This window comes from Drosophila busckii, chromosome 3R (genome assembly GCF_011750605.1).
Source record: "Drosophila busckii strain San Diego stock center, stock number 13000-0081.31 chromosome 3R, ASM1175060v1, whole genome shotgun sequence".
Lineage (NCBI taxonomy): Eukaryota > Metazoa > Arthropoda > Insecta > Diptera > Drosophilidae > Drosophila > Drosophila busckii.
The window spans coordinates 3,552,695-3,571,228 of NC_046607.1; the positions used below are offsets into that span (position 1 = coordinate 3,552,695).

Below are 18,534 nucleotides of genomic sequence, written 5' to 3' on the forward strand. Positions count from 1 at the left end.
CATCCCATAGAGCTACACTCCAACATATTTTACAGCCAAATTCCTTATATCTGTTTAGCCATCACCATTCGCCATCAAATAAACTGACGCTTGCAATTTTAACGTCACAGCAACTCTCTCGCCAGTAAGTCTATGACGCAACACAGACAGAGAGACACACATACAAGCGTAAATGACAACTGTATGCGAGATGGCAAAAGAACCAAGAAAAGAAAGCCCTTGGGCAAAGCTTTTTAACGACGCAAAAAGCTTAAGGCCAACAACGTCGTCACTACATTGCTTTCATTTACTTTTTGATTTATGTTTGAACTACATACAAAGGAAGTAGTTCTTTGTGCTCAAATATTTTCATATTCTGAGTCATCCTTGCTTTTTACGTCTTCCTCTCTTACTTACTTCCTGCTGGCTGGCAGCAACCCTCAACTCCCCCACATTTTGAACTTTGTGCATTTTGCGCGCCAAGAAAACAGCAGCAGCCAAAGAGAGAAAGCATCATAATCATCACGTGTCTCTTATGTGCTTCATATTTTGCTTTGGCTTTTGCTTTGCGCCGCGCTTCTGCATTCATGTCAGCGCCTTCATTATTATAATTTTTATTGCTTATGCATAAATCAAAATGAAAAAAAAAAAGCATAATAAAAAATCACCTTTGGCCGCCTGCACTAATTTCGCAAAATGTTGCTGCTGATCCTTTTTTTTATGTGTTCCGCATTTCCGTTAAAAAGTTGGCTCTTTTGTTTTTGTGCCAAATCATTGCCAGCCAACATACAAAACATAAAAACTCTCTGTGGTTTGCATACAAATTCATTAGTGCCGGCAGCGCTGCTTGCAACATTCGTGGCCACAAGCAGTCCACACACTGTTGTTGTTGTTTTTCTCCTCCCCCAATTCCATTTCTTAGAATTCTGCAGAGCACCTTTCTTACAGCGCCAGAGGCCAAAAGGAACTCACACGCTGTTTGTTCTTTCTGTTTTCTGTTGAATTGTCATCATCATCCAAAGCTTTCTTTGCCAAAAATCAACGATTGTTATTTTAATAAATCGAAGTATTAAAATTGATCAGAAATGCTCTTAGGCCCATCATTGCAGCTTTGTTTGTATGTCAAGCACACACTTCAGTATTGAAACAAGATTTCTCACTTATAAGAAAACGTTTAGCAAACCTTTTCCACATAAATCTTCGTTATAGTTATCTCAAATCAATCTTAATACATTTGCCTAGTTTGCAGATCGCTCTGGCACATAAATTAGGCATCAACATCAACACTTTTAAGCTGCGACGACGAGCATGAAATTTATAATGTTGAAATTAATTTTTGTTCACATACCCATTCATATATATATATTTTATTTTTTTATTTTTTTTTTTTGATTGCTGTGTAACCAAAAATGTGACCCGAAACTCGTTCTGCACGACAATTTGGCCACTAATTTTGGGTCCCAAATGCCTGAATACGAATACCTAAATACAGTTGTCGGTAAAATTTTATTGATCTTCTTGCACAAAAATATAAAATTGTTTCATGGCTGCTGCCCCTTTCGGCACAGCCTTGGTAACGAAATCGAAATCGAAAACGCAAACGGAACGAAAAGAGTCCAGAATTTTGAGCAGCGGGACGACGACTGAATCTGTTGTGTGTATCTGTAACTTGGAAGTTCGATTCGCAGACGTCGTCGCCGACCATAACAACAAGAACAAAATACTAATAATACTATAAACAACAAATACGTTGGCTTAGAAGAGTCCAAGTCCACTACTGTACGGATGCTGCTAGCAGCTGCCGGCTGGGTCGATTCCCGGATTGCCAAAAAGGGCAGCCGCAAAATATTTTTATCTTGATAATTTTGTTGTTGTTGTTTTGGCCCTGGCTTGCTGTTCTAAATACGCCAAGAGCTGCTCTCAGGGCATAAATATATGTCTTTAGTGTGGCATGTCTGGTTGCGTTCTTGTTTTTTTTTTTCTTCTGTTTTGAGCTTGGTAAATGGGCCAAAGGCAGCAGCAGCCTGAGCCTGAGCCTGAGCCTGGGGCTGCTTTGGGCCTTGAATTGAGCTTCGTAGAACGTACGACTTGCCGAGTGCCGAACGTCTGCCGAAATTCAAGGAATTAGTTAACGATTAATGATTGGATATTGATTTCGTTCCGTGTGTGAACAGCGCCAAGTTATTTATGGTGCAGCTTGGCTTTCAAATGCTCATTAATTTCACAGCTATAAAATGTGCAAATTTAATTGAAATATAGCAACAAAAAAATATATACATATGTATATATGCAGTCTGGTATGTAAATGTCTTTGCTCTAGTGGCAACCACTGTTGAGTAATCTATTCGCTATAATTCTAACTTAGCATGTCAAGCCTTTCTACTGCCTTAACTATCGCAGCTTTACGATCGTCTCGAAATGAACGACAGTTCATAGACTCTAAAACTTAAAAGAGTAAAAAGCAGCTGCCCAGGTAGCGAATTTTTAAATGCTGCCGCTTCCTATGAAACTGAGTATATGCTCCTTGCCATATATCAAATTGGCGCTATCGAATACCTAAATACACAGACACTCACTTTGAGAGTTTGCCCCACATAACTATGGGGCCTGGGCCCGACTTAATAATAAGCGGCAAACACAAAATTTCTGCTTAGCTCTTTGAAATTTTGTGCGAAACTTGAGGCTTAAATTCTAACCAAAGCACACACATAATTGGTCTACATTTAACGTCACGTTATGTGGCTGGGGCTACACAGCATCAGCAGCAGCATCAGAATTCAATATCTGTTTAGCTGCCCAATCTCTGCAGATTCTGTGTGAGAGAATCTTGTGAAATGTGAGAAGCAGCAGCCAAGCGGATTATAGTGGATGTTGCCGCTAATGATTTGCTTACTGGCTACCTCTATCTCTCTCTCTCTCTCTCTCTCTCTCTCTCTCTGTTTTTCTTTCTCACTTGCACAGTGTGCAGGTCAATTAATTACATTTTGGCCAAGGCGACTACATTTATTGAGTTGTTAAGCATTTAGTATACACATGCATGTATTTCTCCCTCTCTCCCCCCTGCCATTTGCATCGCTCTCTCTCCAGCTGTGGGGCGCGCAATTCACAGAATGTTACTTTTATTGCTAACGAGCTGCGCTGCACACTTGAGGCGCTCGACAGGATCGAGTGTCCAAGTGAGCACCCCGCAGTTGTTTATGCAAATAAAATGTTGGCAGTTGTTGTAGCCTGTCGTAAAAAATGTTCAATATTATTTAACAATAGTTGGTAGTAATTTGGTAAATAACGGTAAATGCTGTGCTTACACTTTGAACTCAAAACATTTCATAAATGCTGTATAATTTATTGGCAATTACATAGCTTTGGCATAAAGTGCTTCGAAATTATTTCAGCCATTAGGCTCTGAGTATTGAGCAACAATTTTGTGATCAGCAAGTTTTGAAGATGCGGCCAATAAAAGAAGCTGGAGCTGAGAGCCGCTGATGATTGGTCATTTGCATTTGATTGCAAGAAAGTATTGCCAAACTGCTGCTGACCGTTGCCGAGCCATAACAATATCTGGCCAAATGACTGGGGCAACAACAAGAACAAGAACAACAACAACAACAATAAGTGCATAAAGAATGCTTTTGTGTGTGGATTGCCTCAGCATCCAACTAGGAGACATGCCCACTTATTTGCGCCAACTAATATTAAAACACCGTTATGTATATCAGCCATACACACACACACACACGCATACACATGCATAACTCGTACATGGCGTCTCGGGCGATAGTCTTGGCCATGGCCGTAACCCTTTAATTATGGCTCAAATGCAACGGCAAGTCCAGGCCAACGTCAACGCCTTTCGAATGGCACTCGCCCAGTGTGCTAGACACTACACATTAGATATACTACTTTCTAAAAGCCAAAAACTGTCCAACTGACAAAGCTACATATGCACATATATATATATCTGTATATCTGTATATATGGCTATGACTGTGAGAGAGCCTGCCAGAGCACTGTTGGCTTAATTGCATTTCGATTACGAATTACGTGAATTGCCACAGACAAAATGCAAGTTGGCAACCAAATCTGAGAGCACTCAGCAACAAAGTAAATGTTGCTCTGGTAACAGGCACACAGCAATGGCCAAACAGCCAAGAGCAAACAGAGGCGGAGACGTGGCCACCAAATAGACAACAGATATGAGACAGCCAGGCACGGCCCCAGCCCAGGCCCAGCATAGAGAAAACGCCTTTTTAAGCAGCACCACCACCAGCAGCAGCAGCAGCAGCAGACTCTCAAACTGGTTTGCCAAAAGGAATATCACACGAAAGCTGCTCCAGAGCAACAACAAGACTCAAAGTAGAATTGTAACAGACTGTGGCTCTGGCTCTGGCTTTGGCTTTGGCTGTGTGTGCACAACCTTTCTACTGGGCCCAGCCAGGACAGCACCACGAGCGCACGATCAGGTATGGGGCCCATTTAATACAGTTATTTTTCGCAGCAGCGCGCGCGCGCAGACGTAACAACATAACTCTTATGGCTAGCAGGCCAGCTGACCCGCATTGCTGCTTTCAGCTTTCGGCTGCAGCTTCCCCTGCAACATTTTCTTGGCAGCATTTGACGCTGCACTTGGCATTGCTCTCAGTCATTAAATATGATTCGCCTCGAACTAGAACACACAGCCAGGCAGGCTCAGGCTCAGTCTCAGACTCAGTCTCAGTTCTGCGGCCATCATCAGCAGCAACAAACAAAAGGCTGTTCCGCAATCATAAGCAAAGCTTCCAAGAACTTTACAAGCCTGCCTGACTAGCAGATACGCTGCTCTAAATTGTTTGACGTTCCCAAAATCCCAAAGGCATATATTTCATTTATAAAGCAATTATAAATGAATTTTCCAGCCTAGCAACTAAAAATATTTAACTGACATTAGGTGAAACAAACTTCCTCTGAATACAGATAAAAATCTGTAGCATAATTCTTTACACATGCCCATCAAAAACTCTGTTGTTCTTAAAGTCATGTAACATGCTCGTAATCAAACTAGTTGGTAACCATCACCTGCGCCTGCCCTGCTGCTGCCCCTCACCTCCTCCTCCTCAGCTCCTCCAGCGTGAGCGTTATTGTACATAAGCGTATTATGGAGTTATGGGGCCAGTTTGTTGGCCCCCCACTGGCGTCGTTGCTGTCTTGTCAGCTGTTTGCTTAAGCAAATATTATTACATGATAGTGTTGCCGATCTACGCGCCACGCTATTGAATGAATTATTAGTTATTTTAAATTTATGAGGCGTTCTTTTTTTATTTCTGTTGCTAGACTTATTATTTTTATTATTTCTTTTTATCGCACGTCTATTTGCGTTTCCGCTTTCCGTTATTATTGGCATGGGCTGCTTTAACAATTCCTGAAGGCAAAGAAACCAAATCCAAAGCTGGGGCCACTCAGTCAGTCAGAGCTTATTGCTGCTCTTATTTGTTGCTGGTTGCTGGTTACTGTTGTTGTTGGATTGGGGGCGTATTTGCCTAAGAAAAATAAATAAATATGAATTTATTGCAGCGTTTGTACGTTTTTCGTCTTCGTGGGGTGTTCACATGTGTGTGTGTGTGTGTGTCATTAAACTTAAAGCTGCGATCATATAAACAAAAATGTGCGAGCTAAGAGCTACAGCTCCCCCTCTTTATTTCTCATAATTCTTAAAGATAAGCGACATAGAAATACGCTGAGCAACATACAGCCACAAAAAAAAAAGAACTTAAGAAAATAAAAGAGCACAAGATTGAAACTTGGCGCGTTTTTCGCAGCCCCAACGACAGAATCAGCCCCAAAGTCCCCAGTCTACAAATACACACATATACATATATTCTGTGATTTTTTTCTGCTGCTTTGGCAATTCCGCTCACATACATGAGTAATATGCATATGTAATTCATAATTGAGCGAGTTTTGCTGCTGAGGTCCAGTTGGAACATAATCTACAGAGTTTCTACGAATTTGTCACGCTTTGGATTTCAAAATTTGTTGATGTTGGCCAACTGCTGTTAATGGACCCAGTGCACAACACACACACACACACATATACACATAATGGTTCATAAAGTTGTATGAAATTCTTTGAGGCGTAAGTAAATGGCATTTAACGCTTCATTTGCAGAGTTTAATTTTACCTGCGATGTACTTTAGTTTCTCAACGCAAATCCCTTTAGATCCTTAGCGACTATTGTTCTGACTGTCTACGCCCGCACCAAGTTATAGATCGGGATCGGGTTCTCATTGTAGTATGGAGCGGAAATTTAATATGAAATAAGCATTTTTCGTTGTTGTTGTTATGTGTTTTTGAAATATGAGATTCTTAGGCACTGATCTGTGGCTTTGTCTACCTGTTCAATTTGCAGCTTCTTTTTTTCATAATTATATTGTAGTCCTTGTGAAACTCAATACGAAATACACGGTATACCATAAATTTCTTGCAGGACGGGAAGGTGTCAACGTTTTGCATTATGAATAAACATTGCACTTGTCCCGGCCTATAAGCAGTTTGTGTCATCAACAAAATCAAAAGAAAAGTAGTAAATACTAAGAATATTAATTTGCTATAATCATTAGTTACAGCTCTGCAGTTCGAGTACAGTTGTGCTTGAATACTGGTAAGTGCTAAATATAAAAATCAATTTTATTTATTTTATTTGTCAAATTCAAACAACTAAAAACTAAAAACTAACATTTGTAAGTAAATGTCACTAAATAATGTATTTTATTTACAAGTTGTGCATAAAAAATAACAATTTTCAAAAAAAAAACTTGCATTCAAAGCCAACGACTTTTCTCTCTCGCGCGCGCTCTCTGCGGCCAGCTGATTACCAGGGTTACTTTGGTATTTTGGTATTTTTTTCGACGTGCCTTTTGTGCTGCGAGTTTGGTACATTTTGTGTGCTTGCTTTTTCCCCCGTTTAAAAATATAAAAACAAATTGCTTTAAATTAAAATAAACCGTGTCTGTATACTCAAGCAAGTGCAGTTAAGTCGATAAAAGTGAACGGTAAGTAACAATAATAAGCATTGTTTGGCACACACACATTCATTTGGATACAGTTTTATATGAGTGTGTGTACATATAATTAAGAAAATGCCGCACACTGAGTGCTAAGTATTAAAAAAAGCACAATCTACGAATTTTTTTTTTATTTTATACTTTGCTTTTGCGTTTGTATTTTTTTTATTCATTCCGCGCGCTTATTGCTCTGTTTACATGTTAGCGTATAAACAATTGGAAATTAAGAACACAAATGTGCTTGCAGTAATTTAATAAATAAAAGTTTTCAAAAAAAAAAACAATTTACACAGACAGGCAAAAAAAAAAATGGACCGCACTTCGTCGCCGTTGCTGGTTGCGCAAATGGCACAACAGCAGGCGCAGCTGGGTCACGTGTCGCTGCCCACACATCCGCAGCCGCCGCAGCATGTGCCCAAAGGACGTGGACGTCCTCGTGCCTCCTATGCGCAGACAGGGGAGTTTGATTTGGGACTCATACGCGAGTTTCGCGGCAGGCCAGCGCTGTATGATCGAGCCAACAAACGCTTTAAGGATAAAATGCATGGGGCACAGCTGTGGATGCAAATCTCACACAAATTGGGCTACGATGGTAAGGCCAAAGCCTCTCTCTCTCTCTCTCTCTCTCTCAAAGCGCCATATTGTAGACAACTAATTGTTTATTTTATGCTGTAACTTGCGACAGTCTCGTTGCTGCGGGAGCGCATGATTACGCTGCGGAATCGCTACAACATTGAGAAGCGACGTGTGGAGAATAGCGGCATTGCCATCTCGCAGTGGCCGCTGTACGATAATCTCAGCTTTCTGTCGGAGCACATACGCAGCCGACGCACCTACAAGCCGCAGTCGCGTGAGGGCGATGACGACGAGGAGCCCTATGATGTGGACAACGAGAGTCAAAGCAATGGTCACATGAAGAGCATTAAGCATGAGTTCGATCCGGACTTTGATGAGGATGATATGGATTGCGATCAGCCACTGCCAGTAACTACGCTGCTAACGTAAGTGAACTAAGCACGCTTGCTTGATTTATTTAACACATCCATTTAATTGCAGCATTCCACGTAACCTGGATATGGCCAATCATCAACATAACTGCAACGGCAGCGAGCTAGTCAATGGCAAGAGTCATCCTACGAGCATGTTGAGCACGTCTTTGGGCTGTCGCCAGCCCGAATTGCTGGTGGCCAAACAGAAGCGTATGCTGCCAAGGCTAGAGGAGGATCCGCCGGCAGCCAAGCGCACTGCTGTTGCTACAACAACAACATTAGCCGAGGCCACAAACACGTATCCAAAGTTTCGCGCCTTTGGCGAATTCGTTTCACATTCGTTAAACGAATTACCGCATGCAATGTCCATGCGTTTAGTTGAAAAGTTTACACGCGAGCTAGTGCAGGCGGCCATTGCCAGTGAGCAGCAGCAAAAGCAGCAGCAGCAACAACAACAACACCAGCAGCAGCAGCAGCAACTAGATAAACAACAACAGCAGCAGCAGCTACTGGATAAAGAACAACAACAACAGCAGCAGCAGCGAGACTCCATAGAGCGCAGCAGCTTGGATGAGCTGGACGATTAACTAGACTATAGACTTTAAGATAATCCAATTTTCAAACCTACACACACATACATACACACACATACGTACATGCAAACTTGTATGCACCTATACTCTAACTTACCTTTTCTACGATATGAGGCTCTTGCAGCAATTATCTTATGTTTGTGTATGTATAAAATTAGAAAAGCAAATTGCCAAAAACTAATAAAACCAACAAGAAGCATTTTCTTTTGGGGCGTTTATTACGATCTTACTTCCAGCACTATTAACTATGTTAATTTATGCAGTGGGACGAGCCTAAACTAAACGCTACTAGCTGCAAATTTAATACGGCGCGCCGCCGGCAAGTTTTTATTATAAATGTGTCTATATTTTAATTGAATTACAGCTGGGCAATGCTGCACTTGTAATTACAACCTGTCCTGGCTTATTGATATTGCTATGGGTACGTATATAGTGTGCTTCTAATTGTCTGTGTCTGTGTGTGTGTCTTAAGTGGCATGCAACATTAAAACGTCACCTGATGTAGGTTGTGCCTGGTGCTTATTTGTTGTTATGAAAAGTACAAATTGCACTAGTCCCGGCCTGCAGTGAGTGTCGCTAACAACGTTCCTCTGACCGCAGCCACAGCCACATGTGGCAAGTGGCATGCATTTGGCGTCTGCGTGTCAAAGTCAAGCTGGCCCAAAACGCCGAAGCATGTGTGTGTAGTCTGTAATTATATAATTTAATCAAATTACTTGCATATGTTGCCAAAATGGAAAAGAAAAAGTGCCCAAAGTATAAGCCCAAAAACGAAGAAGACCCGAAGCCAACTCTCGCAACTTGCAACATTTAAGTGCTGCATTTTGACAGTGAAATGTGATTATGTGCGTGGCCGAAAAAAGTAAGAAAGAAAGATATTTGCGTATTTTAGCATTCATCATCATTACTCTTAAGCTGCTGCTGCTGCTGCTGCTGCCGTCGCTGCTGTTGCTGCTGCTGCTGCTGCTGCACTTTTTGAACATTTCCAACCTGACAGCAGTTTGACAGTTGCAAATTACCGCTGATGCGGCAAAGTGTTTAAAATTTTAAATTGCCGTTAGTAGCAAACTGCACGCTAATTTATATAAATTGCTTATTACTTTTCTTCATTTAAGTTTAGTCAAAGCGTTGCTATTAAACAATGTTTATAACCAAATAAAGTGAAGCTAATTTAGTGCTTCAAGCTTAGCAAGCTTAACATTAATTAATCTTTATTGTCTTATTCATATAGATGACGAAGTAAACATGAAAATGAAATTAAAAACACTCTGTTTGATTAGATTTTAAAATAGATTCTTCAAATTATTTTTGGAATTTTGTGCATTTACAACCGAAAACTTTTCTTGCAAGGCTTTCAAATATTTTATTTGCCACAATATTATCAAATTATTCTACACCTATTTAGTTGTTATTCAAATAAGTAAGCGCATTATAATTAATGATCCAACTTCAATATTCAATGCAAACATGCAAGTTAGCAAAATTAGCCTCATAGCTTCATTTCATTCAAAATTTGTTTAAATCGCGTGTTGCTTAGCTAAGCCTAAAGGCAGTCTACCTCTCATTCTCAGTTTCTATCTGCAATCAAGACAAAACCCACTCACCACCACCCATAGCCCACAGCGATGGAGCATAGGAAGAAAAGACTTAAGCCAGCAAGCGAGGCTCTATTCAGATCAGTGCATGGGCAATTAAACAAGCAGTGAACGAGTTGCCAGAATAATAATAATAATTAATAATACATTTACTTAACTATTAAGCCTCATTTATAAACTTATCGCATCATAATTTGAAAATAAAACACCATTTAAAGTTATTTGTATAATATATATATATTTGTATATTTAAATATAATTGGAGTTTCAATTGTTGTCATTTGAATTAATTAGCTAACTTTAAACAATTAGGTAAGTAAACGCGTGCATATTGCATTCCCGTACTTAGAAGTTTCTTCTCGAATTATGTTTTTGTTTGTTTTAATGTTATCGTATAATAATTTGTTTTATGTATATATGTATATATAATTAAATTACAATAATTACTCGTAGGTCGAATTAAAATCACTCAAAAAATGTGCTGCTCTTTTGATTTATATATAGTAAGTGTATATGTATATATCGATCGATCGAGATAATGCGCCTTGCAGGGCGCTAAGATAAACGACAACGACACACAGTACACGACATTCATAGCTAAGAAGTGTAATAAAAGTCTAATAAGAAGCGAAAGAGTTATTAGGTATTGACCAACAACAAATTGAATTACAACAACGACGACAACGACGACGACAAAGACGAAGAAGAGATCAAAATGCATTTCCGTTTTACTTTTAGTTGGCAGCGGCCACCGTCACAACTCGTACGTAATGTTGTTCAGATGATCGCGTGTCTTGCGCGGCTTAAACGGCGCCGCAAAATGCTCGTAATCATACGCCGTATCCGCATTGTATGAGGAGCAGCGACGCAGCAGACGATGCTGCACAAAGGAGCTGCTAAAGGGCGCCTGATTGCCTGAGTGACCACCAGCGCCAAAGCAGCGCATTGCCGCACAGAGCAGCGTGCACCAGCGCCAGGATGAGAATGCATAAAAGCGATGAGCACCGCGGCCCCCGCCAGTGCCGTTCTTATTACTCGACAGCAAGTGCTGGCGGCTGTGATGCAGATAGGGATTGTAATTGGAGCGGAAGCTGCTGTCCGAGCTGTGGCCGCTGTCATCGCTGCTGCTGTCGCTGCGACGCAGCCCGGCGCGAAACAGATTCCCATTGTTATGCGCTGCATTGGCAAAGTCCTCAAAGTCCAAATGCGTTTCATACTCAAAGTCGCGATCAATGGATACAGCTGGGGTTATTATCATGAATTGACTGTACTTGCGGCTGTGGCTCTGCGGACGCGCTGCTGAGTGCTGCTGCTGCTGGTGCTGAGCGCTGCGCTGCTGATTGGCAATAGAGTTGAGCAACGTTTGATTGGTGTCCGCCGAAGAGAAGCTGTTGCTGATCGACACTGGCGACATATCATTGTTGTTGTTGTTGCTGTTGCTATTGCCGTTGTGGCTGTTGCCGTTGCTGCTGTTGCTGCAGCGACTGTTGTTATTGTTGTTCATCACGTAGCTCTGATTGTTGTTGTTGTGCGTAAAGACGCCTGCTGGCGTTGGCTGCGTGGTGGTCACCGCTGGCGCCGTCTGCTGCGGCTGATAATGTTGATATTGTAGCTGCAATGGCAGCGCCGGCAGCTGCATTGGTTGCAGTCGTGGACGCGGTCGCTGCAGCTGCTGGTGCTGCTGCTGCTGTTGTTGTTGTTGTGGTTCGGGCGGTTGTGGCAATTGTGGTGATATCCTGGCAGGTATTTGCCGCTGCAGATGTAGCTGCTGCTCTGGCGTTTGTGGCAACTGTGGTGTTATTCTGGCAGGTATTTGCCGCCGCTTGGCAACTGGAGCTGGAGCTGTGGCTATGACTGCGACTGTGGTTGTAGCTGTTGCTATCGCTGGAACTGGAGTTAAAGCTGAGGTCTGTATTGTTAGCGGCTGTGGTGCAGGCGATGTGGTTGTGGGCGTGGAGCCAACCGAAGGCATCCATCATCTTGTTTCCTCGGCCCCGCTACTGTTGTCATCGGGCTTGACAATTTGATACGTTATCAAGTACTCTGGATAAGACTGCAAGCGAAAGTGTAAGTAAGTTGCAAGTTGATTGAATTGCCAAAGCATCAAACTTACCTGTTCACCCCGATAGACAACGTATTCAGCAAAATGCAGTCCGCCCGCTGAGGGATGTCCAATTACGGAATGATGTCCCGGTGGTGCATGCGCCATTTTCATTGCGCTATATTGCAAAAAGGATTTGCCCAATGCTACGCGGCACAGCAACAATTGCCTGCAATAACAAATAAATAATTAAATACGCAATACAAAGCGCACTTTTTACTCGAAGCTGACCTTGGGCATATGTAGCAGGATTTATCCTTGTGCGAGGGGCAACCAATGCCGCCGCCAATACCATAGACATACTGATTGCTCTTGGAGCTATGCTCCGCAAAGTAAATGCCCGCACCAAACATGCCGCCAATGTAGGCATGTCGCTCGTCGAAGCCACGCTGCACAATTGCATTGATGAAGGGACTGCCATGGAAGAGCATGCGCTCGTTTGACTGCACAAAGTTCTCCTCGGCAATCTCCTGGCGACGATGCGCATAGCGCTCCCACAGTTTGCGATTCTGCACCTTTTGCACCTGTTGGTAAACATTTAGTTAAAGCAGCGAGTAAACAACTTCAGCTGGCAAACTTACGCGCACAATATTGTAGCGTGAAAAGAAGCCGCCTGCCTGGCCATTGTCGCGATGCTCGCGTATTGTTGCTTGCATCTCCTCCTCGACAGCCACAAACTCCTTATCGTCGGGCAATAGATCGACGAGCAGCGTGCATAGATTCACATTGTTGCCAATGCCAGTGGTCGCGCGCAGCTGCACAATGCCCTTCAGTATCTTGTGGCGAAAGCCGTAGGCGGAAACGCCCACCTGCTTGAGATCATCATGACCCATCTCGGCCAGTATGTCCAGCGTGATTTGCTCACGCTCGAATAGCTCAATCAGATGATGCAATTGCTGGCTGCTCAAGAAGCTCGAGACAGTAGTAATGGAATCGGGATCACTGAGCATCTCCTCGCTGCCTGTGTTTTCGCCACCGCGCGCCTCTGCGCCCTGGGCAGGACTCATGCGCGTAGCACAGCTGTTCAATGGCAACGGCACTGGCACACTCAACGTCATTGAAGCACCAGACGGCAGCAGCACTGTCTCTGTGGTGGGTGACAAAAGCGCAGCTGTTGCTGCGGCTGCTGCTGTTGTTGTTGTTGTCGACGAGACAGCAGCGCTGCCTGCTGGCACCGCCAAGCTGCTGCTGCAGCCAACTTCTTGTGCTGCTTGCTCATCAGGCAATGTTTGTGTTGAGGCATTAAGCTCATGTTGGCTAAGCGATGTGGCCATTGCATCCTGCAGCAAACACTTTACATCATCCGCCGTGGCCAGCTCAATGGGCGTCTGGCCCTCCTGATTTTTCATATAGGCGTCTGCGCCATGAGCCAACAGCAGTGAGCATAGCTAAAAGTAAATTTGCATTACAATTATGCACTTAATTTATTATTAAATGATTTACCTGCGTGCGTCCCTTTTGCGCAGCTTCGTGTAGTGGAGTAAAGCCCCATTTATCGGTGGCATTGACCACTGTCTTGTGCTTGATGAGCAGCGCAGCAATGTCCAGGTGCCCATAGGAGCTGGCGTTGTGCAGCGGTATAAGACCGCCTTTATCCTGCGCATTCACATCGGCGCCATGCTCCAGCAGATACTCGGCGCATTCAAAATTGTTGTAGCCCGCAGCCAAGTGCAGCGGCGTCGAGTTGCGGCCGCTCATGTCGCGGCAGTTGATGGTTTCTGGCGAGACCAGACGCTGCACGCGTGCCAGGTTGCCCTTCTTGGCGGCATCCAACAGGGCTGAGGGGCCGCGCAGCAGCTCGGCCACATCGTGATCCGAATCCTTGACCAAATCAGCCGGCGTCGCACCATCGCGATTCTTTTTCATCGTATCTGCGCCATGCTTCAGCAGCAGCTTGCATATATCGTATTTGCCCTTGGCGGCGGCCTCATGCAGCGGTGTGAATTTCCACAGATCAGAGACATTGACATTGGCGCCATGCTTGACGAGCAGCTCGGTGACCTCGTAGTGGCCATACGAGCAGGCATTGTGCAGCGGCACCAGGCCGCCCTTGTCGGCTGCATAGACCTCGGCGCCATGCTCCAGCAGAAATTGCACGACAGGCACACGATTGAAGCCGGCGGCAAAGTGCAGCGGCGTCGAATGACGTCCATCCAGGTCACGGCAATTGACTGTCTTCGGATCGCTTAAGACAATGCGACGCACGGCATCCAAGTCACCAGCCTTGGCTGCCTCCAACAGATTCGTTTCACTATCTGGCGGATTGTTCAGCAGTTTTATCACAGCGTCCGATGCCAGCTGCGCCGCCGTCAAGCCCTCCAGCGACATAATGCTGCTGTCTACGGCATAGGAGAGCAGCAGTCGCGCCGCCGTCTCGTCGCGTGCGCAATGATGCAACGCCGTCTGTCCCAAACTGTCCAGCGCATTGACCTTGGCGCCCTGCTTCAGCAGCGTCTCCATTGCATCATAGTGCACCATGTCGGCGGCCACATGCAGCGGCGTTAGGAACGCCTTGTTCTTCTCGTTAATCAGCCCGCCCTTGCGTATGAGCAGATCAATCAGCTGCCTACGCTTTGCATCCTGACAGGCTACGGCCATGTGCAGTGGTATATCGCCCGTATACGGATGCACAAAGTTTACCATTTCGGCACAGATGAGTTTCTTGACACGCGACAAGTCGCACTTGCGGCAGGCATCCAAGAAGCAATGTCCTTTGTGCTCAACTAAAAGCAAAACGAATATTCAATTATTTATATTTATTCTCTTTGTTGTTGCTACTTACAGGCAATGCGCTCGCGCAGCTCACGCGTTGGGGCCGCATCCATGGCCGACTTGTTGTGGCAATTGAGTAGCGTGGGATCGGCGCCACGACTGAGCAGCAGACTGCAGACCTCGACGCGGCTTTTAGAGGCAGCCTCGTGCAGCGGCGTGAAGGCCCACAGATCGTTGGCATTGACATTGGCACCCGCCTGTATGAGCAGCTTGGTCACATCGAAGTGACCGTACGAGCAGGCATTGTGTAGCGGCACCAGGCCGCCCTTATCCTTGGCATGCACATCGGCGCCATTGGCCAGCAATATTTCGACAATGCCAATGCGATTGTAGCCGGCGGCTAAATGCAGCGGCGTCGAGCGTCTGCCATCGCTCGCATGACAATTGACATTGAGCGGCGTGAGCAGGGCCAGCAGACGATCCTCTGCACCGGAACGTGCCGCCTCGAGCAACTCATCTTTGCGATATTCGCCTGTGAGCACGGGACGCGTTGCATCATCTGCCAGCTCCAGCGGTGTCTTTTGCTCCGAGTTGCGTATGGTGTGATTGGCGCCATGCTGCAGCAGCGCCAGACAGACATCAATTTTACCCTTGCTCGCCGCCTCATGCAGCGGCGTATAGTTCCAATTGTCGGTGGTGTTGGGACTGGCGCCGGCCTTAAGCAGCAGCCGCACCACCTCCGCATGCCCAAACGAGCAGCAATTGTGCAGCGGATGCAGACCGCCCTCATCGCAGGCCTGTATGGAGGCGCCGTTGTTCAATAGAAACTCAACCACCTCACGTCGACCGTAGCCTAGAAAAAGAACAGATAGCACACTCAATGTTAGAAGAGACTCAATGCTAATCTTGGCTGGCAAGCCCTAAAAGTGACACAAATAGCAGAGGCCGTCGTCGTCGCTGGCTGATTTCCGGCAGCTAGGCCTGCACTTTGGGAAGAGCTAAACACACAGTTGATGACCTTGCGTTTTGGCCCTATAAATCTCATATGTTATTGCTTTAACATTATTATAACCGTTAGAAGGCAAACAAACAAGAAGTTAAGCAAAAATTTGTGCCAGAGTGCGCGCTTATCTATCTCACCTTGAGTGTGATCTGATCTTGGCAGATTTTAATTATTGAGTGCTCAAAAAAATGAAATTAATTGCGTTCAGTTTATGCGTCAGCTAATTGCAAATCAAACTACAGAGCTTTGAAATGAAAGTTATTTAAAAATAAATAATAAATTTGGCGTAGCAGACAACAAAAGTTAAGCTGACACTTTATTTATCAATACAAATAACAAGAACTGTTAAAACATATTGTTGAAAAGTAAACTTTGCGCAATCAATGCAGACTATTTTTAATTGTGCAGCAACTTTAACCATTCACTTGCTGTTTAAACAATTACAAAGCTATGTATGTGTGAAAATTAATAGAATGGAAAACATATATTTATAAACATTTGTGTTGGGCAATCATCGTTGTTGTAACTCGAGTGCGCACATCAAAAGCAGTTGCTAGTTGCTGGCTTAAATTAATTATTGTTGTTATAAAACATTAAGGTTACGCGAGCTTTTTTGCAAGCTGACTAGAAGGCCGTGCATGTTTTCTTTTATCAACACATATTTATTATAAACAATATTTATCGAGTGGCTTATCAAGAAAGCTGTGCAAATAGTCGCACCAGATAATAGAGCCATGAGCAAAATAAAAATAAAAATTGTATAAACAATTAAAGACACCATCTCATGCGTGTGCGTGTGTCTGTTTGTTTATAAGATATGTAGGGTGCTTTTGCAACAGGTGCAGCATAGAAACTTGAACAGTTTAAACGCTGCTGCTCGTATTAAGGTGAAAACTTTATTCAATAACAATAACAAAGACATGCTATGGATCTCACTTTTTTTTCGTTGCTTCAGAACGTGACAAAAGACATGACAAAATGGATAGCAAACCAGTTTATAGAGAGAGAGAAGCATTTACAGCAGTAAAAAGTCAAATACAAAGCAGACAACAGCAAAAACAACATTAAAATAACTGCTCATGATTCATAGACTGCACAAACTTTAACCAAAAATCTACAGCAAATTGATATGCAAAGGGCGTAAGACCGCTGCGGCTGCTGCTCCGCCCGTTGCTTCTTCCGCTTCTACCGTTTCCTGCAGCTAACCGTAAGCTAAGGTAATTTTAATTAGACAGACTAAAGTCGAAGTCGAGTCAAAGGGGGCGCTGAAACGCTGGAGCTTTAGGCGTGACAAGAGCAGCAGAGCAGCAAAAAAAGTGAAATTTCTAGCCCGTTAGCTCGTTTGAAGTTTTGTTTTCGAGATTTGACTAGGGTTAAAAACAAGGCCAAAGTCGCCTGCACTGTAGTCTAGTGTGTATATGTTGCAAAGAGTTGCAAATATTTGAAGCCAAAGACGTCAGCAGCATGCAAACGCATGCAGGCCTCTGGGTGTCGCCTCCCCCCACCCTCAATAAGCTCACACACAATGCTGCAAAGTAGATCAAGGCCAGAACAGCAGTGTACATGTCTAAATATATGTATGTGTGTGTTTATGTGTCAGGGTGCATGGATGTGGCAAGAGTCCTTCAACCTTTGTGATACATATACACACACACACACACATAGTCAAACCCACACGTGCAAGCTTAATGTAAAAAACATAGTTGGGGCATGAATATGTGTGTTGGGAGTGATTTTCTTACCCGCTGCAAAATGCAATGGCGTCGATTTGCGTCCCGCTGTGTCGCGAGCATTAACTGTTTGTGGTGTTATCAGCTTCTTCACTTTGCCCAGTTCACCTGTTTTGCAAGCCTCGAAGAGCTCACGCAACGGATCGTTGGCCATGACCGAATCGAGATTAACATTTAGTACAGCGCGACTGCGATTGGCCATTGTGTTAACTATTTGTTTTGTGTGCTTGTTGTTGTTGTTGTTTTCGTTATGGGAGCAACTATTGTTGCTGTTGTACACTGTTCCCCTTGTCACTGCAATATTGCTGCTCCACTTTACGATTTTTGTTTTGTTTCACACACGCACTCCGCACGACAGCAATATTGAGGAGCAGCTCACACCGCACCCTCCCGATTACAACGGGCACTATAGCAATATGTTTAATTTCTGCACCAAAAACAGTTGCTGTGTCCACTTCGTCCAACTTAAGTTTACCAGCGAGCTCCAAAACAAAGCAACAACAACACAGCTGCTGTAGGGTTGGCAGACTGCCTGCAGAATTAGAGATGGTCAGAGTCTTAACGCAATCGCTATCGCAACATTATTTATCGCTCGTGATGAAATTACTTTTGTAATAGTTTGTATTTAGACTTGCTTTCTGCTCGCTTGTTGACAGCCAGTCTAGTTGTACATTTGACAATTATCTATTAATCAGAGTGTTCAATCTAGTATTAAATTAAATAAAACAATTATCTATTAGGTGCGAGCAGAGCAGCAATAGAAATGCAGTGAGCATTGGAAAGTGAGCAAGACT

The 18,534-nt window shown here is 43.9% G+C and overlaps 2 protein-coding genes across 2 annotated transcripts; one reads left to right on the forward strand and one right to left on the reverse strand.

The window, feature by feature from the left end:
* The first annotated feature begins 6,810 nt into the window (after window positions 1-6,810).
* Window positions 6,811-8,791, forward strand: LOC108602703 (putative uncharacterized protein DDB_G0288537). The gene is made up of 4 exons (XM_017990855.2): window positions 6,811-7,005; window positions 7,311-7,609; window positions 7,703-8,018; window positions 8,074-8,791. Exons 2-4 carry the CDS (start codon window positions 7,327-7,329, stop codon window positions 8,591-8,593), a joined length of 1,119 nt encoding a protein of 372 aa, XP_017846344.1. The 5' UTR covers window positions 6,811-7,005; window positions 7,311-7,326; the 3' UTR covers window positions 8,594-8,791.
* Window positions 8,792-10,443: 1,652 nt separating this feature from the next.
* LOC108604222 (poly [ADP-ribose] polymerase tankyrase) lies at window positions 10,444-18,248 on the reverse strand. The gene is given in 7 exon segments (XM_017993586.1): window positions 10,444-12,247; window positions 12,308-12,464; window positions 12,527-12,819; window positions 12,877-13,683; window positions 13,739-15,018; window positions 15,078-15,860; window positions 17,753-18,248. Coding segments are annotated over 7 exon segments (4,809 nt in total). The 5' UTR covers window positions 17,943-18,248; the 3' UTR covers window positions 10,444-10,948.
* Window positions 18,249-18,534: the final 286 nt, after the last annotated feature.